Source organism: Leguminivora glycinivorella, chromosome Z (genome assembly GCF_023078275.1).
Source record: "Leguminivora glycinivorella isolate SPB_JAAS2020 chromosome Z, LegGlyc_1.1, whole genome shotgun sequence".
In the NCBI taxonomy this organism is placed as follows: domain Eukaryota; kingdom Metazoa; phylum Arthropoda; class Insecta; order Lepidoptera; family Tortricidae; genus Leguminivora; species Leguminivora glycinivorella.
This window is the reverse complement of record NC_062998.1, coordinates 23,081,159-23,102,018: the sequence shown is the minus strand read 5'-3', so window position 1 is coordinate 23,102,018 and position 20,860 is coordinate 23,081,159. Positions and strand designations below refer to the sequence as shown.

Here is a 20,860-nt window from a genome sequence, read left to right as displayed (position 1 = left end):
TAAAGGCAGTTCAGTATGGGTGGTGTTTCCGAAAAGCTTACTTAGGAAAAAATAGAAATTGAATGCGTTCTGGCCAAACATGGAAGACCTATCGCATAGAAAAAGAAACATGGCAGAAAAACTGGTCTTTTCTTTATCCCGATTAGAACAACATATCCACTATTTTTTATACTTACATTACTAGTAATAAATTTAAGTTAAAAAAGTAATAAATGCATAATATTTGCAAGAAAAGAGCGTACACCCATCTTAAAGGCCGGCAACGCACCTCCAACACCTCTGGTGTTTCGGGTGTCCATGGGCGGCGGTGATCGCTTACCATCAGGCGACCTGTCTGCTCGTTTGCCTCCTATTCCATAAAAAAAAAAAAAAAAAAAAAAAAACCAGGCGAATACAACTGATGACCTATACTATAGGTACTATACTCTACTTATTACAAACAAGCATTTTTTTAATATGTCATATAATCTGAGCATGTGTGACGTAGCGAATGACTATAAAAAACTTAAAGCACATTCCCTTTTTAACGGCGCTCTGCGATTGGTTGGTGGGCCGACGTAAAAAGCTCAACGCGCGCCCCTCTACGCTTCGAAACGCCCTTGCCTTGTATGCCTCAAAATTTAGACACATCACCAAAATATCTAATAGACAATTATTAATTTGATAAAACAGGGGTAAAGTAAATGTACTTCTAAATAACAAATAAAACAAATTAAAACTATTCTAAACTAAAAGTTGACAAGCTAAACTAAACTAAACTTTAAAAAAAAAACAAAATTAATAATTAAGTTACGTTCCGGCATAATATATTAATTTGATATTTACATACACAGTACACACTTCTCAGTCATGAATAGGTATTACCGTACAGTCTAAATCATATGTACTTAATTACCTATGATTATGAGAAAGTAGCTTTTTAAAGTTGGTATGAGGTACCAATAAATAACCCCTAAACCGATACAAGATAAAATTTTGATACAAACAGTAAAGTTTCGGGACCCGGTCAAAAAGAGAGGAAATAAGCTTTCAGCCCAAATAATATACCTACCTTATTTATTAAAAGGCAAGTGGAAATTTGTATGAGGAACTAACCGGTAACCGCTGAAGCGATCCTTTGGGTTAGGTGAAAATGGTAACAAAATTATACATATTTCTCAGCAAAGGCTAGGTGGCTCTCACTTCTTAAGATGCTACGGGAGCGAAAATGCTAAAATGGAAAGGAGTCCCCCTTTCAATTTAGGAATTTCAGTTAAATATACTACTTAGTGTTATTAACTAGATTTATCGAAAAAAAATGTCTCTTAAGAACAACTCAGTTAAAAGATATTGCGGAAAAATATTTAAAATCGAGGTTCCGCTCTCGAATGTTTCCTCCTTCAAAACTTATTTAAACGGAACGAAATTTGAGAATCTGAATAACAATGAAATAATCTGTGTCGGACCGTTTAGATTTTCTGGCTGATTGTTACCGACCTTGAGTATCACACCTTTTTTTGAGCCATATTGAAAAAGGCCGTTTTTAGAAATTTTGAATTGGATCTAGCGTCTTTTAAAATAAAAATAGCAAAAAAAATCAAAACGGTCCGACACGGATAAAAATAATATTACCTAATCTGTGTTGAAAAAATCATTGCTCTTGAAGATATATCTTCAAAAACCAGGGAGGAAATAAGTAGTAGAGAGCGTTTGTATGGAGAATTGACCTGTATCGTATCGTCTTAATTATGTAAACTTTAACCCCCATATTCATAAACGTGCTTTAAAGTTATCAAGCCGATAAAGTTCGTTTGTCCCTTTCCGACGTACTGGTGTGATAGAAAAGGACAAACGAACTTTATCGGATTGATAACTTTAGAGTGCGTTTATGAATAAGGGGGTTATTAATATTATGACCGGAATTAAAAATCCAACAACTATCCCAAACGAACAATCGTTATCAGGTAAGTATATATTTACGGTCAAGCTAATTAAAAGTTTAAAATCTTATAACCAATTTAATAAAACATCCTCAATTTTTTACAGGTACCAAGGATAATTTATATAGGATTTAAACTTTAGATTTTTTAGCCTATTAAATACTATCATTGATGCCTACAATTTTTTTTTAAATGGTTATTGACGTGATATCATCATATTAAAATAAAGAAGCATGTCATTTGTTCTTATAAAAAATAAAAACGCGTAAAAATATTTGGGGAAAATACGATTTTGGCCACTTCCAGGCTGCGGAACAGCGCCATCTAGTTTTAAGTCTAAAAGGCCCATACATTTCAGGGGTGCGCTTTTTTGTATGGGCTTTGTCTGTTCCGTGATATATATAACCGTCACTATCTCCATATAATAAAAACACATCATGTCTTTCAAATTCTAAATTAGATAGGTATATGTGGGTACTTACTCTAGTCGTTAATAAGGTTAAGGCACAAAAAATATATGTTTTGGCGTCTCAATATCAGTAGTATTAAACAATTCTCCTTAATTATGAATAACATTTATATGTACATACTCGTATATATAAATCGTATCAGTAGGTACAACATAGACAGAATGAATCATTCTGTTTTCCTTACGTCAAAATGAGGAATGAGCCGAATGAGTTTATAAATACTTATTTTATTTTACTGTTACTGACAAAACTTGATTACCAGTATTTATTGATTTAAGCGTAGGTAAGTTCCCTTGGATACCTAATAGATCAATGTATCAATCAATCCATACGCTCTGATCTGTGCGTATTCCGACTATTCCGAGACCGTATTTAATTTGTTTTTGTTGGAAATCAGAACGAAAAAATATTACACGGGTTCCATAATATTTTTTTTTTTGTTGGGGATATGTGGGTGTTAAAGACATATAATATTTCTGAGGTCCAACCAATACCAAAACTCGCAATTTTTATTTAATTTTCAGATTCCACTTCGTATACTTACCTACTCATAATAAGCAATAATAGTTGACGCAATAATATCGTTATCTGTGGATTAATCGAGTGGCGGTTATTTTTTATAATAAATATCGTATAAACAATAACTTAATAACTTAATCCCCTCCCCGTGCCAACTCCGACCGCATCGCATTGGCTCAAATAAAATAGGCTGAGGGTGTAGGAAAGAAACACACATATCCGCTCATACATCTGTCTCTTTTACTCAAGAAAACTCGTCGCCTACGAATGTAGAATACAATATCGATGTTTGGGGCATAAAAATTGACAGTTTTTTTGTTCAGTGTATTGCAAGGAGCACGGAGAAGCGGTCACACCGCTCCCGGCCACCGCAACGAAGGGTTGTCCCAAAAAGTGTTATTCTTCATTCAGTCCTTCTTTACCGTTTTAATACGCGACATTAACACATCATAGTGAATCCAATGTTTACAAGTTTTTATAGTGCCTTGTGTTTTTGACGAATTCTGAGGCTTCAAGACAGGTATATATAACATTTTAAATATTTTTTTACTATAGTTTTGTACATAGTTTCTATTAACAAGTATGTTTTTTTTATATACGCATATGGAATGTATGTTCTAGAAATTCAATAAATTTTTCTTTTTACATTAATCTACCTACATAATACATTTTTAATCTAATGTTTTTTAAATAATAAATCAATCAAATTAAAATTGATACACAGTCATAAGTAGGATACCCTATGTTATTTACATATATGTAGTCCGATTGTTATAATTATTTTAGGTTTTGTCCTTCAATATACCTTTTACCTGTGTTACATATACCTACAATAAACATATTAAATAATGGTCAGTTCTAATTTAGATTCAATAAATTGTTACACACTGCAACTAAATATGTTTAAGATTATGTGCACATTCATATACATATTACGAGTATTGGAATTTTTATAGGTGAGGTGACCGTAGGTACGTCAATAGGTAGGTACCTTCCTCGAATAAAACGCGGACCTCATTATTTAAATGTTATCGTTAACATTTGAAGCCAAATAAGAGCGTCCTATTTATCACACAGTTATTATTATCTAATGAGCCTCACAAATATTAGACTCACAATTGTGTTTGCAGCACTGCAGTTGTATTCATTATAATGAGCAAGGATGCCTCATCAGCGAAACGCATTCAAGCTTACGCTATATAAAACATAACGCTCCAGAGAAAATATATTCTCACGCGAAAATACTCTAATTATCATCTCGTATGTGCTATACCCTGCCGATTATACGAGCATGTAGTATGGTTGCTGCCTGTTTGTATTTAAATATCTACATGTATATACTTATAATGCATGTATATTGTACTGAAATAAATATACCTACCGACTGTATTTAAAAAATCAGATTTCTAAATGACTACCTTTCGAAATGAACTTGCATTGAATTTTCAAGGTGTTTTTTAAATATATTTAAATATGATACATTGGACTTTCTTTGTCTTTAGATTATAAATAATATCAGTATACATATTTTATATAAAATGGTTCAATATACGCGAAACATTTTTTTTAGTTTAAGTATAAATTCGTCAAGAAACGAACCTAGTGTGTTAAAAATTAAATACCTACCCTATTATATTTTCTTGTTGTTTCGTTTAGTAAAATAAAAAGCTAGCACTAAAATTTATACTTCCATTATTATCAAGAAAGATTTTTATTTATTATTGGAATAGGTATTGCAAGAGTAAGAAGCAGGGCTGCACGGCCTGAGTGCTAGGATAGTAACAGTACAGACCGTGTCATTGCAGGCATGCTGAGCTGCGCGCCGCCCGCCGGCATGCCGCCCGCCCACGCGCCGCACGCGCAACCGTGGGCAGCACTGCTGCAACCGCCTTCTATCGTGGTATGTACTTCAATTTAAATGAATATACTCAAACTAGAAAACATAACTTCGCGTAGGTAGTAGAGTATACATTATTACTGTATCCACAAAAATACTGTTTGTTACAGAAATCTGAACCTATGGAGGAGGGTAGTTTCTCGAAAGAACAGACGAGCGGTTTCTACTCTGACGGTTTCCACAGTGCGTCCCCTTCCTCTTCAAGTAAAGATTCAAACGGGCACTCTCCTCGCAGTGTTGGCAGCGGCGGCGAAACTTTGCCGTTTTATGATAACATGCCTCTGAAAGCGAAAGCCAATCTCGGTATGCATTTAGAATCCTATCGTAACGGAGTTCCCTACAGCTTGCTTACGCCTCCCGGTTTCGAAACCCGAAATGCTGAAGGACGCGATGTTTCGCCGGGATATTCGTCTCGATATTCGCCAAGAAGTCTCGTGCCACCGACGCACGTGTCGACGCCTCTGATGCGCCCCGATGCCACGCCGCCAAAATCTCCGCCCGAAACCCCATCTTCGCCCGACAGAGAACAGGAGCATAAATCATTCGAACGTTTCCATGACTCCGGGTTTGACGGTGCGCCACAAGGTTTAAAGCATGATGGCGAAGATGGCCGAGAGGGCTCAGGATTAGAAGAAGATTTTGATGAAGAGCCTGGACTTCGAGTGCCCGCTGTAAATTCTCACGGAAAAGTTAAGACATTCAAATGCAAGCAATGTGAGTTTGTTGCTGTGACCAAACTCAGTTTCTGGGAACACAGTAAAGAGCATATCAAACCAGAAAAAATGTTATGTTGCAGAAAATGTCCTTTTGTGACAGAATATAAGCATCATCTAGAATACCACATGAGAAACCACCTCGGTTCGAAGCCATTCCAATGCAGTCAATGTTCATACTCATGTGTTAATAAGTCCATGCTCAACTCTCACCTGAAGTCACACTCGAATGTGTACCAGTACAGATGCGCTGACTGCAATTATGCTACCAAATACTGTCATTCTTTAAAACTACACTTGCGCAAGTATCAACATAACCCGGCTATGGTTTTAAACATGGATGGTACACCAAATCCATTGCCAATAATTGATGTGTACGGAACTCGTCGGGGACCTAAGCAAAAACCGATGTCGAAAATGTTTGATCAACAACCTACTATAAACAACAACAATCAGCCTCCCTGTGCTCCTCAGTCACATTCTTTATTCGGAGCCGCTCATTTCCCTGTCAACCTGCCTTATTTACCTCCTCTTCTACCTCATTCTTTCTTATTTCCACCGAATAACAACTATGAAACAAGAACGTCGCCGAAATCAGCAGGCATCTCACCTACTGAAAAGCAGCCGCTGTCACCACTTCCTTCAATCTTGCATCAACGCCTGTCTTACGGAGAGTCGAATATGGATACTCGAATGACAAGCCCCCCTGCCAGGTCTCCGGATGGTTTACCGCAAACACCCACAATAGACCAACCCGCGTCCACATGTCAAAGTAACGACGCACTCGATCTCACAAATGCAAAAACAACCGAAAGTGAATCGCCGCCGCCAACTGAACAGCCGACGCCCGTAACTCCTACCACGGCTTTAAAAAACAGACGAAAAGGGCGCGCTTTCAAACTGCAACCTGCGGCACTGCGGCTGCAGCACGAGGACGAGCGCCGCGTCGCGCCTCCATCTGACTCCGAATCGGACGCCTCCATCGACGCGGCGCCCGCGCCCACGCCCGCGTCTGCGACAGCCCGCGCGGCAGCCTACAGCTGCCACTACTGCGACATCACCTTCGGGGACCTCACGATGCACACTATCCACATGGGTTTCCATGGCTACAACGATCCCTTCATGTGCAACAAATGTGGCGAACGCAGCTCCGATCGTGTGGCATTTTTTATACACTTAGGACGTGCTCAACACGCCTAAGAAATAGATTGTATTGTCTCCTCCTAGTCCTCGATTTCATATAACACTTGTAGCGATGTATTTCAAATTATATATAAATTATTCTTAGTGTTATACTAAAGGTATTATGGGTTGTAAATCATTAGGAAATTTGTATAGATATAAAACCAAAGATAAGTATATACGAACGGATTTAAAATAAGTCATGTAGGTTTAAAAGTTAGTACGACTGTAAAAAACAGAACAGCTGTACCTAATCCTTGTACAACTCTTGTCATTAGCCTAAAAATGTACCGTAAAGTCTTAAGTACTCATATTAATGCGCATGCAAAGATAGCTAAGGTAGGTATTAGGCAAAATGCAAGTTGTGACAGTAAGTATTATATAAGTACCTAAACGATCAGAGCATAGAGCTGTAAAGTTGCGTAAAACCCTGTGTTAAAATATTTAGTTTAGGTAGGGTATATTATAGACTTTCAAGTAGTCTAGAGTGACCAATTTGTAAACAAGACTGTAATCTTGGTTAAGTACAAAACGAAATAGCATTATTTTCAACGTGCACGATTTAGGAATTTACTTTAACTTACATTTAGACGTGTATAAATGTACATTCGCGGTAGAGTTACCTATTAGACTTTGCGTTATTTTATTAGTGATGCTCTGAAATACATGAGGGTTAATTGTTTACCCAAGTACCTACCTAATTTAATATTAATAACTTAAATTAAAGTTTCATGTGTACGGAAATTACTGTGACAAATTATTGTACCTATTTATATTAACCTAAAAAGAGTTTATTTAATTTATTTATCCTCATTAAGTTTATCTCGTGTAAAATGTAGTTAAAATGACGGTAGCTGTATGATGTCCTGTTTTACATTGTATGACAGTGTTTTGCATTATATTCATTGTATTACATATTTAGGACAGCTTTCGCTTTAGAATCATTAATGACATAATGATATAATTATGGCGATGAGAAGTGCATACCTGCTCATGATGGAGCGACAGCGGGCGCGGATGATCCGCTTACAATCCTATATAATAATACCTATGCGATTCATGCATTTTTTGTATATTTGACACGAATTTATTTGTTTTGTGTTGCATGGGAACTTTTGTTTGTGTGCCGAAAATATGTATTAATAAAATAAAAATGTTTTGTCGATGATCTGTGTGTATCATTAATTTATTTTTTAGCCTCTAGTTTATAGGCAGATCCGTTATGTCACTAGGGCACATCTACTTGTTATTTTTTAAACATAGTGTATGCTGTTTATTGCTTTTGCTAATAATTGCTTTAGATAGAATAAACTACATGTCTTTTGAGTGTGCATATTTAAGGTTGAAAGGCAACGCACTATACGCGCGCGCGAATTCACTGCACGGTGTATTAGATAATAATTATGTTAATATTCATTTTTAAATAGGGCCTTTGGCGACTTAATGTTTTAATGTGTACCTAATGCTGAATTTGAGGTTATTTGTTCTATTAGTAAAAAATGATTTTGAGAACTGCTGTTTACTCAGACAATTTTAATAAAATGTTTTATTTTATTTCCAAGTGACTTTATGAATGGTAACTATTTATCTTGTGCCACTTACACTAGGCTTGTGTCGTTCACGAACTATGAACTGTTAGGAATAAAATCCCATCAATGACCGAAATGAACTGAATCATTCCAGGCTCAGAGATTCGGTCTTTGCTCATTTAGTTCAGTATAGGATCGGTGAGCGCGAGCGGTTTGGATCGAGAACGAGTGTGAGACTGCGCCGACCGAGAGCGAGAGCTAATTAGCAGAGCAACAAAAAAACGTCAAGTTTTCATATTAAACTTCGGTTACTTACAACCTTTGGGCCCGGAATGTTACTATCTGTGGACTATTCGTATCATTTTGACACTATTCGGTCCCATTCGTTCGGATCTTTCCGACCGCAGTGGTCGCTGGTCTGGCTGAACTAAATGAGCAAAAGACCTAAAAGAGCGAACTAGTTCGTGGGAGCGATTGAACGAGATCGGAGCGCTCCGATCAACGAACGAAACGGCACAAGCCTAACTTACACATACATATAATAGTAAAATCGCTTTGATAACGTGTTACCTCTACTAAATGTGAATGTTTGTAACTTAATCAGTAACGTTTAGGTATATGATTCAATTTAGCACGCACCCATATTATTAAACTAATTAGTTAAGTGCAATTGTTGTTAGAACATATATTATTTATCCAATTATAGATGAAGTAGATGAGATAAGAAGCAAAAATGGCTATACTTACACCCTTTGTAACTATAGAGTATATTTAGTTATGTACCTACATAATTTGACTAATGGTACCTAGGTGAGTAAAACACACCACCGATTGGGCCTATTTGAAACCTCTACTTGACCTAAAATGTATCCTTTGCTTATACGACATTTCGCTTGCCTGTCACATACTCAAGTGCGAATAGCCTTAGTTTTCGAGTAGAAAGATATAACAATAGAATACTGCGAGTAGCTATTTTCATTTTCTAAAAATAACTTATTCTTTTGTTTCAATACATGATTGTTATTTATGAAGTGGCTATTTTTTAACAAACAATACAATTTTATGTCACCGTTACGGGTAAAAACTTCATATGAATATTCATGAAACCTGCGTTGAGCTAAATGGTGTTTCAAAATACACGCGCGACGCGCTGGAGATCTCGAGTCGCTTTTACGGTAGGTAAGTATCTAGCAGTTAATACTAGGTACACCACACCTTTTTGACATTTTAATAAGTATGTTTTATTGATGAGCCCTCTCTTAATTGGTAACTTAACAGGTATATTATAAACCCCCATCGAATCTAATTAAGACTTTCATGCAGTTAACACGTTTTTTAGAAGATGATACTATAGGTTCTAAGAATTGTAGCTGAATTAACTTGCTACAAGCGAAGCGTGTAAAACATTGGCCAAGTGCGTGTCGTGTATTCCGTGCCTTCATACAATACAAAAAAAATTATAAGAGAAAGAACGTATCTTCGCGACACATACGCCATCTGATCTTGTCGTTTTGACTAAGATAGGTAAGTCACGTTCGGATTTAAAAAAAAACACAAATTATTGGTTCAACAGATTATTTATTTAAAGTAGTTTTAGTAGAAAGTGTTGCATTTTTATCTAGATTTTCAGTTTTTGCCATTTCGGCAAGGAACCCTAAACTGAGACAGGACAGCGCCTGTCTCGCTGAGGTGTGGGGCAGAGAGCACACGGCGCATTCACGTGCTCGGCTGCTTTAGTTTTATAGTGTAAAAAGTTTTTTACGAAAGTGACCTTCCAACGTAACCCAGTTTTTAAATCAGTGAAGGTATTCTCAAAATAAATAAGAAATAAAAATGATAGCATTCCCAGGCAGCTGTTAAAACTAGTAGTAGTCGGGCTTCTAAATGTTGAGCGCAATCGACGAGTTAAATTCATAATATGATTTCTCTAAATCTCTTTGGATCTACCACGCAACTCTTTAATCTGCATGCTTTACGACAGCCTTAACGACAACCTACCTACTTTCGCTCGCTTTTTCTTTCAAAGAATAAAGAAACGTCACAGGAGACAATGTGTCGTAGTGTGGGTGGGTGTCATGTGGCCGATTTAGGGCCCATTTAGACGGTACGAGAACTCGCATACGAGTTTTATTACATTGCAGTATTTGATGGCTGAGCAAAATTGTATGTAACCTCAACAGCCCGCAATGTAACTAAAATCGCATGCGAGCTCGCACGCCGTCTAAATCAGGCCTTAGTAGGTATGCAAAATTATGAGCGCGCAGTTCAATGTGTAAGTAAAAGCGAAAACTCCAGAAAACATAGTATTATTCATTTTGTAGTACACTTATTCACTTATAACACTTTCAGTTCGTATCTACAAGAACATTAAAAAATAACTGTATATTTATTTTAAAAACAAGTAAAATTGATGTAGGTACAATAATTTAAATACGTAAAAGGTAATTTATTTAATAAACGAGTGGATGATGTCAAAACTAGTCACATCGTATTCTCGTTTGCACAGAGCACTGACTAAACGGATAACATAAGCAATTGACGCCTGACCCAAATCCAGCGGATGTTGCAGTTTTCACGTAAATAGATGGCGAATAAAAAACGTATCAAAAGAATTCGAAGTAACTTTGAATTTAAAAAGCTTGTGGAACAGCGACATCCGAAGAGAGGTGGATATTGTATTTTTAATTCTATTAATAGTTTTATTATATACAGGGTTCATGTTTAACATGCATATTAACATATAGTTGTACATGAATGTAAATAAATGTTTATTATTATAATTGATATCTTACAAATTATAACAGTTTTGACCACATATTTACTTTTTCACCGTTTAGTCCAACTGGAAAAAGCTCCCTTGATACTTTAAAAACGAATGACATGGTTGCATTTTACTCACAAGGGTGCAAAGTAAATTTATGCAAATATTTGACTTGGTCCCGTAAGCCGGCTGGAAGAAATAGTTATTTGTTTTACAAGGGGGCAAAGTAGTTGTTTAACCGCACGTGCCAATATTGATACCCGAGCAAGCGTAAGATTCCAATATTGAACCGCGAGCGTAGCGAGTGGTTCTAAAAGTGGAATATTGAGCGTTGCGAGGGTTGCAAGGCACGAAGGTTAAACAAACTTTGCCACCGAGTGAAACACAAAATGTTTCACCACACCAACACGAACAAAATAATTTAATAAATTTCGTAGTAGTGTTTTTTTATTATAGGTAATTCGTGAAATTATGACTTAATGAATCGTAGATTTCGTATTTAAATAGAAGATTGAGAAAAGAGACCGCTAAAAATCACTTTAATTTTTATAAAATCAAAAATAAATAAATAAATATTGGGAACACCTTACACAGATCAACTTAGCCCCAAACTAAGCAAAGCTTCTGGGCGAGCTCACTCCATCGTAGGCCACGTCTTTGCCTTTGGCTAGTCTGTGGTCAAGAGTAAGCCCATTTATAATAATAAAAAAAAAAAAAAAAAAAAAAAGCTTGCCTGTGGGTGCTAAGCGATGGTATACTGCAGAAATAGATAAATACATACATGACTCAAGAACAAATCTCTGTGCTCATCACAGAAATAAATGCTCTTACCGGGATTTGAACCCGGGACCGCTTCATAGCAGGCAGGGTCACTACCGATTGACCCAGACCGGTCGTCATATCTTTCAAAGAAACCAAAAATTATAGTCCAAACACTACTGCGCTTAGATGAATACATTTCAAACGCGTCTTCAACGTATGAATCGGTACCTCATCGAATAATGCACACTTTTTTGTCGGGATCGTGCGCGCGCAGGTGGTTACTGGGTGCGCAAAAAACTCGGGGACCTGCGTAAAATGCGATTTTACCCGCACAAAAACTATAAAGTTAACCAGACACATAATATTTTGAGTAAATCTTATGTAGCTACATTGCATTTAAGTGATATCTAAATATATTTGTACCGATTATCAATTATTGAAACAGTAAAGGATAATTTACTTACATAGGTTATTTTGTTATAATGTTCTTTATTTAATTTCACCATGTAAAGGTATTACATGGTGAAAATAAATAAAGAACATGGAATTAACGAACCAAACTGGTTATAATATTGAAGCTTTACAATTTAGCTAATGAATGCTATAATAAAATGTGTTAATACTATCCATTTTCGAACTATTAACGTCGATACGGTTAAATTACTGCGAAGAATTCCCTAAAATAGAAGAACATCAATTAATAAATTCCGTGAAACCTTTTTAAGTTATTAATTTTGGCGCCTAGAAGTTTTTTAAACATCCATCAACAATCAATGGTTAATTTTTGATTTTTCACACACTCCCAGCTATTAAGAATGATATAAAAATTAAATGGTGGTACAACATTATAAATATGCTTCACTTCATACTCTTCACAGTTAAAAGATTTTGAGTAATTGATATTGAATTATATGAATGACCATTTTTATAATCATTTTAAACAATACATGTACGTAGTACCTATTGGTTCTATCTTAGTGCATAGAGAGGTACATTTATAATTAATTATACTATGTGCATTACCAACATTTAATTATGTTCCGACTAGGTACATTACATTCTGCTATGAATAATTGAGTATATCCAATTATCCATACTTAAATATTATAAATTTGAAAGTGTGTCTGTCTGTTTTTTGTCTTTCACGGCAAAACGGACCGACGAATTGACGTGATTTTTTAAGTGGAGGTAGTTGAAGGGATGCAATGGAAAGTGACTTAGGCTACATTTTGTCTCTTTCTAACGCGAGCGAAGCCGCGGGCAAAAGCTAGTGTAAACATAAAGGAATATTGTAAAAAACATATTTATGATTACTTGATTAGATATAGCAGGGCTACCAATAAAGGATATTTAAGAAGGTAATTGCAGCGTGGGCCGAGCGCGCGGCCAGCAGGCGCCCGTAGCCCGCAGATCTCTGCACAAATTAAACCCAAACTTGATAAGAGGCGGGGTTCAACTCTGGCGGCACGCTCCCAGTACACGTATTTTTTTGAACCAGCTCTTTTTTTCTCGACCAGGACAGCTGTTGTTTGATGACCACTCATAGTGTTCGGTTTTTTCATTTCACTATTTGGTCGCGTTGTTAAACGAAACCACGGTAGAAAAGATTTTAAGCCACATAGTAGCAGATGGCCAATTATTCGTTTAAGTTGCAAACATAAGTACTTACGAACGTAGGTACGCGAGTACTTAAGTCCGTTTTGAAGATGTAAATAAAGTTAGGTTGGGATAGGCAATGTTATTAGTGAAAGTTAATTTCATATTGTATCAGTTGTCTTGTTTGCAATAGTACCTGCATTTAAAACAATTTCACCTGTTACCAGTGGTATCAGCTTCTCGTAGAGGAGGATAAAACCTTCTATCGACGACAAATTATTCATTATTTAATACTTAATGTAAATATTAGGTATTTAATTTAATTGTAAATTTTATTTTGTAAGTACTTACCTTCACACATAGGTACTATTAAGATCTTCTGTTTTATCCTAATCCTGCCTGTGAACACATAATGAAATAAATAAATCCAATAAAAATTGCAAATTAAAATATCAATATTCCAATGAAAACCGTTTCACTCAGTTTTTTGGACAGTCATGTAAAAATAGTCATGAAATACTTAGTCTAAAAGTGAACATGTGAGCACGTTCCGGGTGTGACAATATCAGCAACGCAATCGACACCACAACCTGCAGGTTAAACTTTAGCACACAACATTTCTTAATCTGATTTAAATTTTGAGGCATCACCCCATTTGATTTTGGTAGCGATAGATAAACCTCTGTAGTCTGTTCAAACGTTTCCGTCTTGCTTGAACATAATAGTCACATCGAAAATTTTGCGCTTCGTCAAGTTCATCATAACTAGTTGATTAGGCATGATAAGGTGTCTGTTTATATTTACTGCAAACGGGGGGTAAATTGTGAATGACTGTTCTCGCTCATTCGGCCTAGTTTGTATTGTTTCACTTATTATTCATAATAAAAACACTACACGATTAAGAATCCTTTATAAACTTGTTTTCCATTTCAGCTATAGATATTACTGATTTTATTGATGATGAAATTGGTGAAATATGTAAAAATAAATAATTGAGCCTGTAATCCCACTTTTCATAATATGTAGATAATTATGCATATGTTATAAAAATATTTCTCGGCACCTACTTATATCAATTCAGAGCCCAAAATATAACAAATTTAGCCTATTTAAGCAGCACCTCTAGCACATCTTACAACCGCGACTTAGACCGCGACTCGAGTCAACATTCTCGCGGCTGTCAAATCTGTCCTTTTTGGCAGCATAACTTGCACCCGCGACAGCGAAGATTGCGTAGACAACTCAAAGTCGCAGCGCGACTCCACAGTGTTACCCAATGAATTCAAAGTCTAAAAATTTATGCAATTTACATGTGACATCCCTGAATCGGAAACAGTGTTGTACTATTTCATTCGGTCTTTAATTTAAAAAAAAAAAACAAAATATTCGTTATGGAATTGGTTTAGAAACGTCAAAATTGTGTCAAAGAAAAATAAAGACATTATTTAAATATGCCGCCGAAGCGCCAATTGTAAGTAAATTACTCCAATAATCCTAGTTAAAGCACTTTACAGCTTAGTTTGATAATTTTAGATGTACCTACATCGACAAAATACTATTAGTGTTACATATTAATTAATGTTACATATCTTTTTAGATTACGGAGTACTCCGCAGCAGATGGAGAAGTTTGTGGACTACATGGCCACCAACCCTCTATTTGCAGCGGGGGAGTTTCGGGGCCCACTCGGACCGCAACAAAATGCGGCCGAGTGGGCTCAATTAAAATCTATGCTTGCGGATTTTGGCCCGGACAAGTCCGTGGACCAATGGAAGCACGTAAGTATGTCTTTTAGATTGCATTGCTATGGGTATGACTTGAAAGAAGCAAACGCCAACAATAAACAAATATGTGTATCGAACGAACCTTTGTGCATAAGTTATACGCAAGTCCGTCGTTTATTACCTGCCTAAGCTTTTTTTCACAACATTTAAAAGTTAATTTTGAACATAAAATTTACCTAATAATATTATTCAGACGTGGCGTGATTTAAAAAAAAAGGCTCGTGCTGATGGGGGGCGCCTCCGCCTCTCGTTCCAAAGAACGGGGAACGTGGAGGTCGTCCCCGGACTCAGAACGACCACTCAGAAAATACTCGGCGCAATTGGGTCGGAGTGCGCCACGGGCATTGGCGTGGAGCACGAGACGGGGATTGGCACGGCAAGAATAAGTACCAAAATTATTAATTATGATTAATTTGAAATATTTGCATCGAATAGATTTGACTTTATAGGCACTTAATAATGTGAAATCGGTAGTAGTATCAATACTGCCTTTAATTTCTACAGCGAGTGATGCTGTTAAGTACACTGTACAGCGGCATAGGTAATTAATGATTCAATTTGTTGGCCACAACATTTTTACATTTTTAAACTCATAGATAGATACTTCGATATTCAAGTTAGCAACATGATGTACGGAAGTAAACAGATCGTTTTTATTCGTATTCCAATTTGAAGCACTAATTTGGCTGCGACTTTACATTTACTTACTTTATAATTTATCAAAAATATAAGTACTATGTAAGTTAATAATCATTTTCCCGTGTTAATTAGATTCATACTGGAGAATTGGAGGCAAGAGGTTCGCAAGAACAAGCTGACGCTGAAGCTGTTGTTGTGGCCCCCCTGCTTCCAGCGAGACTTCCGGTCCGCGCTCCACGTCCAAACCCCGCGCCCATACCGACTGCCCAGCGGCGCACTAAACGCCCTGAACAGCAACAGCATTCTGCGGCATTTGTTGCTGCCCAAAGGGCCACTAATGTACGACTAATGGTTGGTGCAAAATTATGTTTCCAATATACAACAAAAGAGACCGAAATAACAACTAATACATAGCAATACTACATATATGCTGTAAGCCGTGGCAGATGCCCGGATAACGCAAGGAGGATGATGACCTACATAATTATATTCTGTATATATCCTATCCATAAATGTAACCACGAAAGCACAATAATAGATTTCAATCTAGCCTCCTTTACAAATATTTTTCTTTTTGCAGGAGATAGCAAGTGAATTACGCTCCGCCTCGAGGCGACAGAGACGTCGCACTATGGGCCCTTTACACCACCTTAAATTTTGATTTATTATATTTTATTAATTAATAAATTGGTGTAATAAAAAAACCTTTGGAAAGTTTTATTCAAATATAGCATTAGTAGTAGGTACGTCAAGCACTAAGTCAGTAATTATGAATTGAAACAATAATTAAAAATAAATAAAAAATATAATTCGAAATGTCAATTAAAGTAAGTATTAACGATTTGTCCCCGTTTTGCCACGGCAGCCTGATATAAGGCCGCCTGAGGTATAGGCTCCGGCCTGTGGTGGTCGACGGGTAACTTTGCATCGACTTCGCCCATTTCCACCCTAGAAATAATAAATTTAAGGTGACTGTAAATTGATACAATGAATGCAAGAGAACTTTCTCTTTATTTTTGTAAGTTTTCTTAAAATTTGAAATTTGCCTATTGGTTGCTGTGTTTCTACATCTATCACTCCTACAAATACACCGCTGCTTTCCATCTACATATTGGGTCACTGCGATTCCTATAGGAAACCGCTATCGAGCAATGGCCATTCAACAGAGTCGAAGAGACAGCAAAGCATGCACCCATCACCCAGGCAGCCTCATATAAAATATGGTTCGCAAAATTTCTATGTATTACCTAAAGTGTTTCATAATATTGTAGATCGTGCAGCAGGCATAAATAAGCCGGCACGATTTTTCAGGGCTATAGTGGAGGGAGCGGTCCAAGCCAAGGCATCGTAGTGTCCCTTTTAAATAGCCGTTGGTCCGCTCGATGGTGTTGCGGACACTGCAGTGCCATGTCGTGTAGCGCTCCTCCGCAGACCCCGGCTCAGCGTGGAGTATTGGAGTCATAAGCCATGGCTCCAATCCATAACCTGAATCTCCTGAAATTATGCAATCATTTCAACTAGGTACTTACTGAATAAGCATACTTTGAAGTATTTTATTTTATTTTATATTTATTTCGATATACATTATTAACAATTTATAGTTATTTGAAATACATGTAAAAAAAAAAGCCTTAACTAAAAATAATTACAAACAGTAATTAGTCAATACCGCTCCGCACCGCCTCCGGTGCAAAAGTGCCCATAATGCTTGCGGCATTACCCCGTTGGATCGCTATGCACTTTTATATAATTTTAACACATAAATACAATACAATACAGCATACTTTTATATAATTTTAACACATAAATACTACATACAAACAAGGCACAATACATGAAATATACATACGTTTACATTACATGAAAAATATTCTGATATAAATACTGCAGCCAATACCGGTAAACTTTACATTTATAATAATCTTCAAATAAAAAAATAGAGATGTACCTATTGTCTCTGTAGTTTATAACAAAAATAGAATTAGGAATGTAAAAGGCCCCCGATGTCATAATACTAAACCGAATAAGATTTGGAGATGTCAAGTCTCTCCAATAGTCCCAATAGTCCATATAATAAACTTACCCAGCAGGTAATAAGACCCGATTCTGAGGTCATATAATCGGCGCATTTCATTCTTAACCACGGAATGGTTAAAAAAAAATTGATCATGGACCTTCCCCGGGTACTGGGCATTTACGTGCAGCAACCTGCAGTTTACATCTGCAATCTAAAATGTAAAAGCTTGTGACGATATGTATAAAATTATAACTTACTGTACCTAATAGTAATGTTTATGGCTCATAAATATTGAAAATGTTACGGCTCGAGTGACACACAATGTTTTTCATCACACTTGCAATAGAATCTTAAAGTTGCAAGAGTTTCAAATTTTGTTACCAAGTGAAATACATATTTTTTAGCACACCAACTCGACAAAATATTTATGGTTGTGAATTAGCGAGCTTAGAACACCAAGTTAAAATTTGTATGAAATTACTTTACTGTCTTGTGGATAAAATTCTACTTTCTCATTCGTTATTAAAGTATCAAGAGAACCTTAACAAGTCGGAGTAATAAAAAAGCTTTTTCTGTAGGAGTTATAACACCCGCTATGCCTGCGTGCAATAGCTGAGCAAGTGTGATGAAAATATAATGCACATTGTACGCGTACGTCGAATACTAGACATTTTTATCTTGTTGGTTATTTTTATCTTGTAAACTCTGCACATTGATTGTGTGCTTCCCTTTGCGGTTGATGTACTGCAGGCCGTGCGGCCGCGGAGGGGGAAAGATGGAGACGTGCGTGCAGTCCAGCGTTCCCAGAAGATCTGGTAAGCCATATTTGGCTTCAAATGCTGCCGCGACGTCTCTTCTTTCCCTCTCGTTACCCGGGAAAGTAATCCATTTCGGTTTTAGGCTGAAAACAAATTGGTTTCAATTAAGCATATGCAATTTTTTTAAATTCGTATTTACACCTATACAAGATTTCAATTATTAATTTTGCTTAAAGAGATAATGGGGACTCGGAAATTTTATATTTAAATGTTTTGTCATACCTTCTATTTATGGCAACGATCACTTGGGTCAAATATTTAGACGCCGTTCTTTGTGCCACGCACAGCGTAGGGTAGACCGGGGACAAATGAAACAATTTATACTTAATCGCTTGTAGCATTTTAATTTGAATAGTTAGGAAGATAAGAAAGTTATTTTTAAGAAGGAAATTTATTTGGCTTTTAAACAAAATTAGTTTTGAAGGTATATTGCCCATGGTTATCTTGTATTATGAAATTAAAGAGGAAGCGGGAGAGTGGTTCAATTGACCCCATATGGTTGTCAATTGAAACACTATGCGAGGTCATTTGAAACACCCCTTATAAATTTGGGAAAAATAAAGAAATGTTTTTATTCATATCTTTATTAATGACTGCCGTGTTACAAAAACAGACCACCAAAAGATCACTTTTGTAGAAGACACTATACAATAAATATCAGCGCCTGAAAATTCTTTCAATATCTTGACATAAGAAACGTATGTAAAAAAATAAATACTTGACGTTTAATCTTCTTTGTTTCGGTAACTTCTTACATATAAATTTAACATTTTGGTTATTATGAAACAGTAAGATATAATTCTATGGAATAGTCATAAAAAAATATTAATGTGTTTCATACAAAAGTGGGTGTTTCAATTATAACCTTGTTTCAATCATAACCAGTCCGTAGAACAACGGTGTGCAGTGTATGTAGACATTTTTGAAGATCTGTTGGTCACATTCTTCTGTTTTCAGGCCAGAGTGAAACGTAGATATTGCTACTTTCATTCGTGGAATTTGCACGCTGTTATACTTACAAAAAACAGAACCCGATTGCATTGATAGTTGGTTACTTGTGGGGACGATTAAAACACAGGGACATTTGAAACGTTTCAATCGTCCACAAGGACGTTGTTTCTATTGTCACCACAACACATGTTTGATTTCAAAGTCAATTATTTACCAATTAATGACACTCCATCACTGTTTCATGGCACTTAAAATATTATAGAATCCACACTCATATCACTTAGCGAATTAAAATTTTCATACTACACGGGTACACAAAATTAGACAAAAATATACGAAAGCACCAATAGTTACTTTTTTGGTCGAAAATTTTCATCGGCTCCCTGTCACTGCCACGTCACTCGCGTGCCCGATCGTTATTGGTTCAAACTTGCAAAATGGTCGACTTCGTATCGTGAGTATTGCGTATTCCACGTAGGTATTGTAGTTTTCGAGAAATTTGACTTGTTTCAACCGTAACGTGTTTCTATTGTCCCCGGTCTACCCTATGATCTTGACCGACCTCTCGCTGGTAGCTCCCACCGGCCATAAATTTGACAGCTACCAGCACCTACGGTGGTAGAAAAGTGGTGGTAGAATTATATACTCGTACTTTAACGTAGTAACAGTCTTGTAGCTATATTAAAAGCAAGTATACCAAACATACCTTTATGTGGACAGGGAGTCCATGCGACTGTCGGGGAGCCAACGCACCTTCCAACTCCCGGCACAAGTACAAAGCCATGGGCTTGTTCATACGGTAATTATGAAAGAACTCTTGTGCCGGAGCTCGAAGGGGTTGGCTAAATCCCTCAAACGAGTTCTTTGTATTTTCCTTGCCCGCCTTTCTTCATTGAGGATGAAAAACAAAGCCATTCTGAAAATATATACTTACCTAAAGTTCTTAAACATTTTTTGGTTTATTTTTAAATATTAGTTGTAAATAAATATTATTTATATAAATGTAACAATTTTTAACTTACTTTTTCCCAATATTGCGCTATTATTTTACGATAATTTATTCTCATTTGCATAAGTCGCGGTCTTCAAGTCGCATAGACTTCGTCTCGCCGTTTGACGTAAGCCGCGAGAACATTTTGTATCAAATTTAGGCAGTTATGCTACGAATTCTAGTTCAAAGTCGCGATCGGTTGTCATTTATTGACAGTGATGTTTGACCGCGACATTGTCGCGGCTCTCACGTGTAAGTTGTGCTGCAAACCCGCGACAAGGCATGAAGTCTCGACGATCTGTCACTTCTCGC

At 36.5% G+C, this 20,860-nt stretch overlaps 1 protein-coding gene across 1 annotated transcript; it reads left to right on the top strand.

Annotated features, from left to right (window-relative positions):
- The first annotated feature begins 3,265 nt into the window (after positions 1 to 3,265).
- Positions 3,266 to 7,859, top strand: LOC125241879 (protein hunchback). The gene is made up of 3 exons (XM_048150563.1): positions 3,266 to 3,428; positions 4,714 to 4,808; positions 4,916 to 7,859. The coding sequence occupies exons 2-3, from the start codon at positions 4,716 to 4,718 to the stop codon at positions 6,716 to 6,718; spliced, it is 1,896 nt and encodes a 631-aa protein (XP_048006520.1). The 5' UTR covers positions 3,266 to 3,428; positions 4,714 to 4,715; the 3' UTR covers positions 6,719 to 7,859.
- The last annotated feature ends 13,001 nt before the right edge of the window (positions 7,860 to 20,860 follow it).

Excerpts from the sequence above, each read along its gene's own strand:
- LOC125241879 (XM_048150563.1), top strand. The coding sequence starts at position 4,716 with ATGCTGAGCTGCGCGCCGCCCGCCGGCATGCCGCCCGCCCACGCGCCG. Across the intron at positions 4,809-4,915 it reads TGCAACCGCCTTCTATCGTG|AAATCTGAACCTATGGAGGA; the intron begins GTATGTACTTCA and ends TGTTTGTTACAG.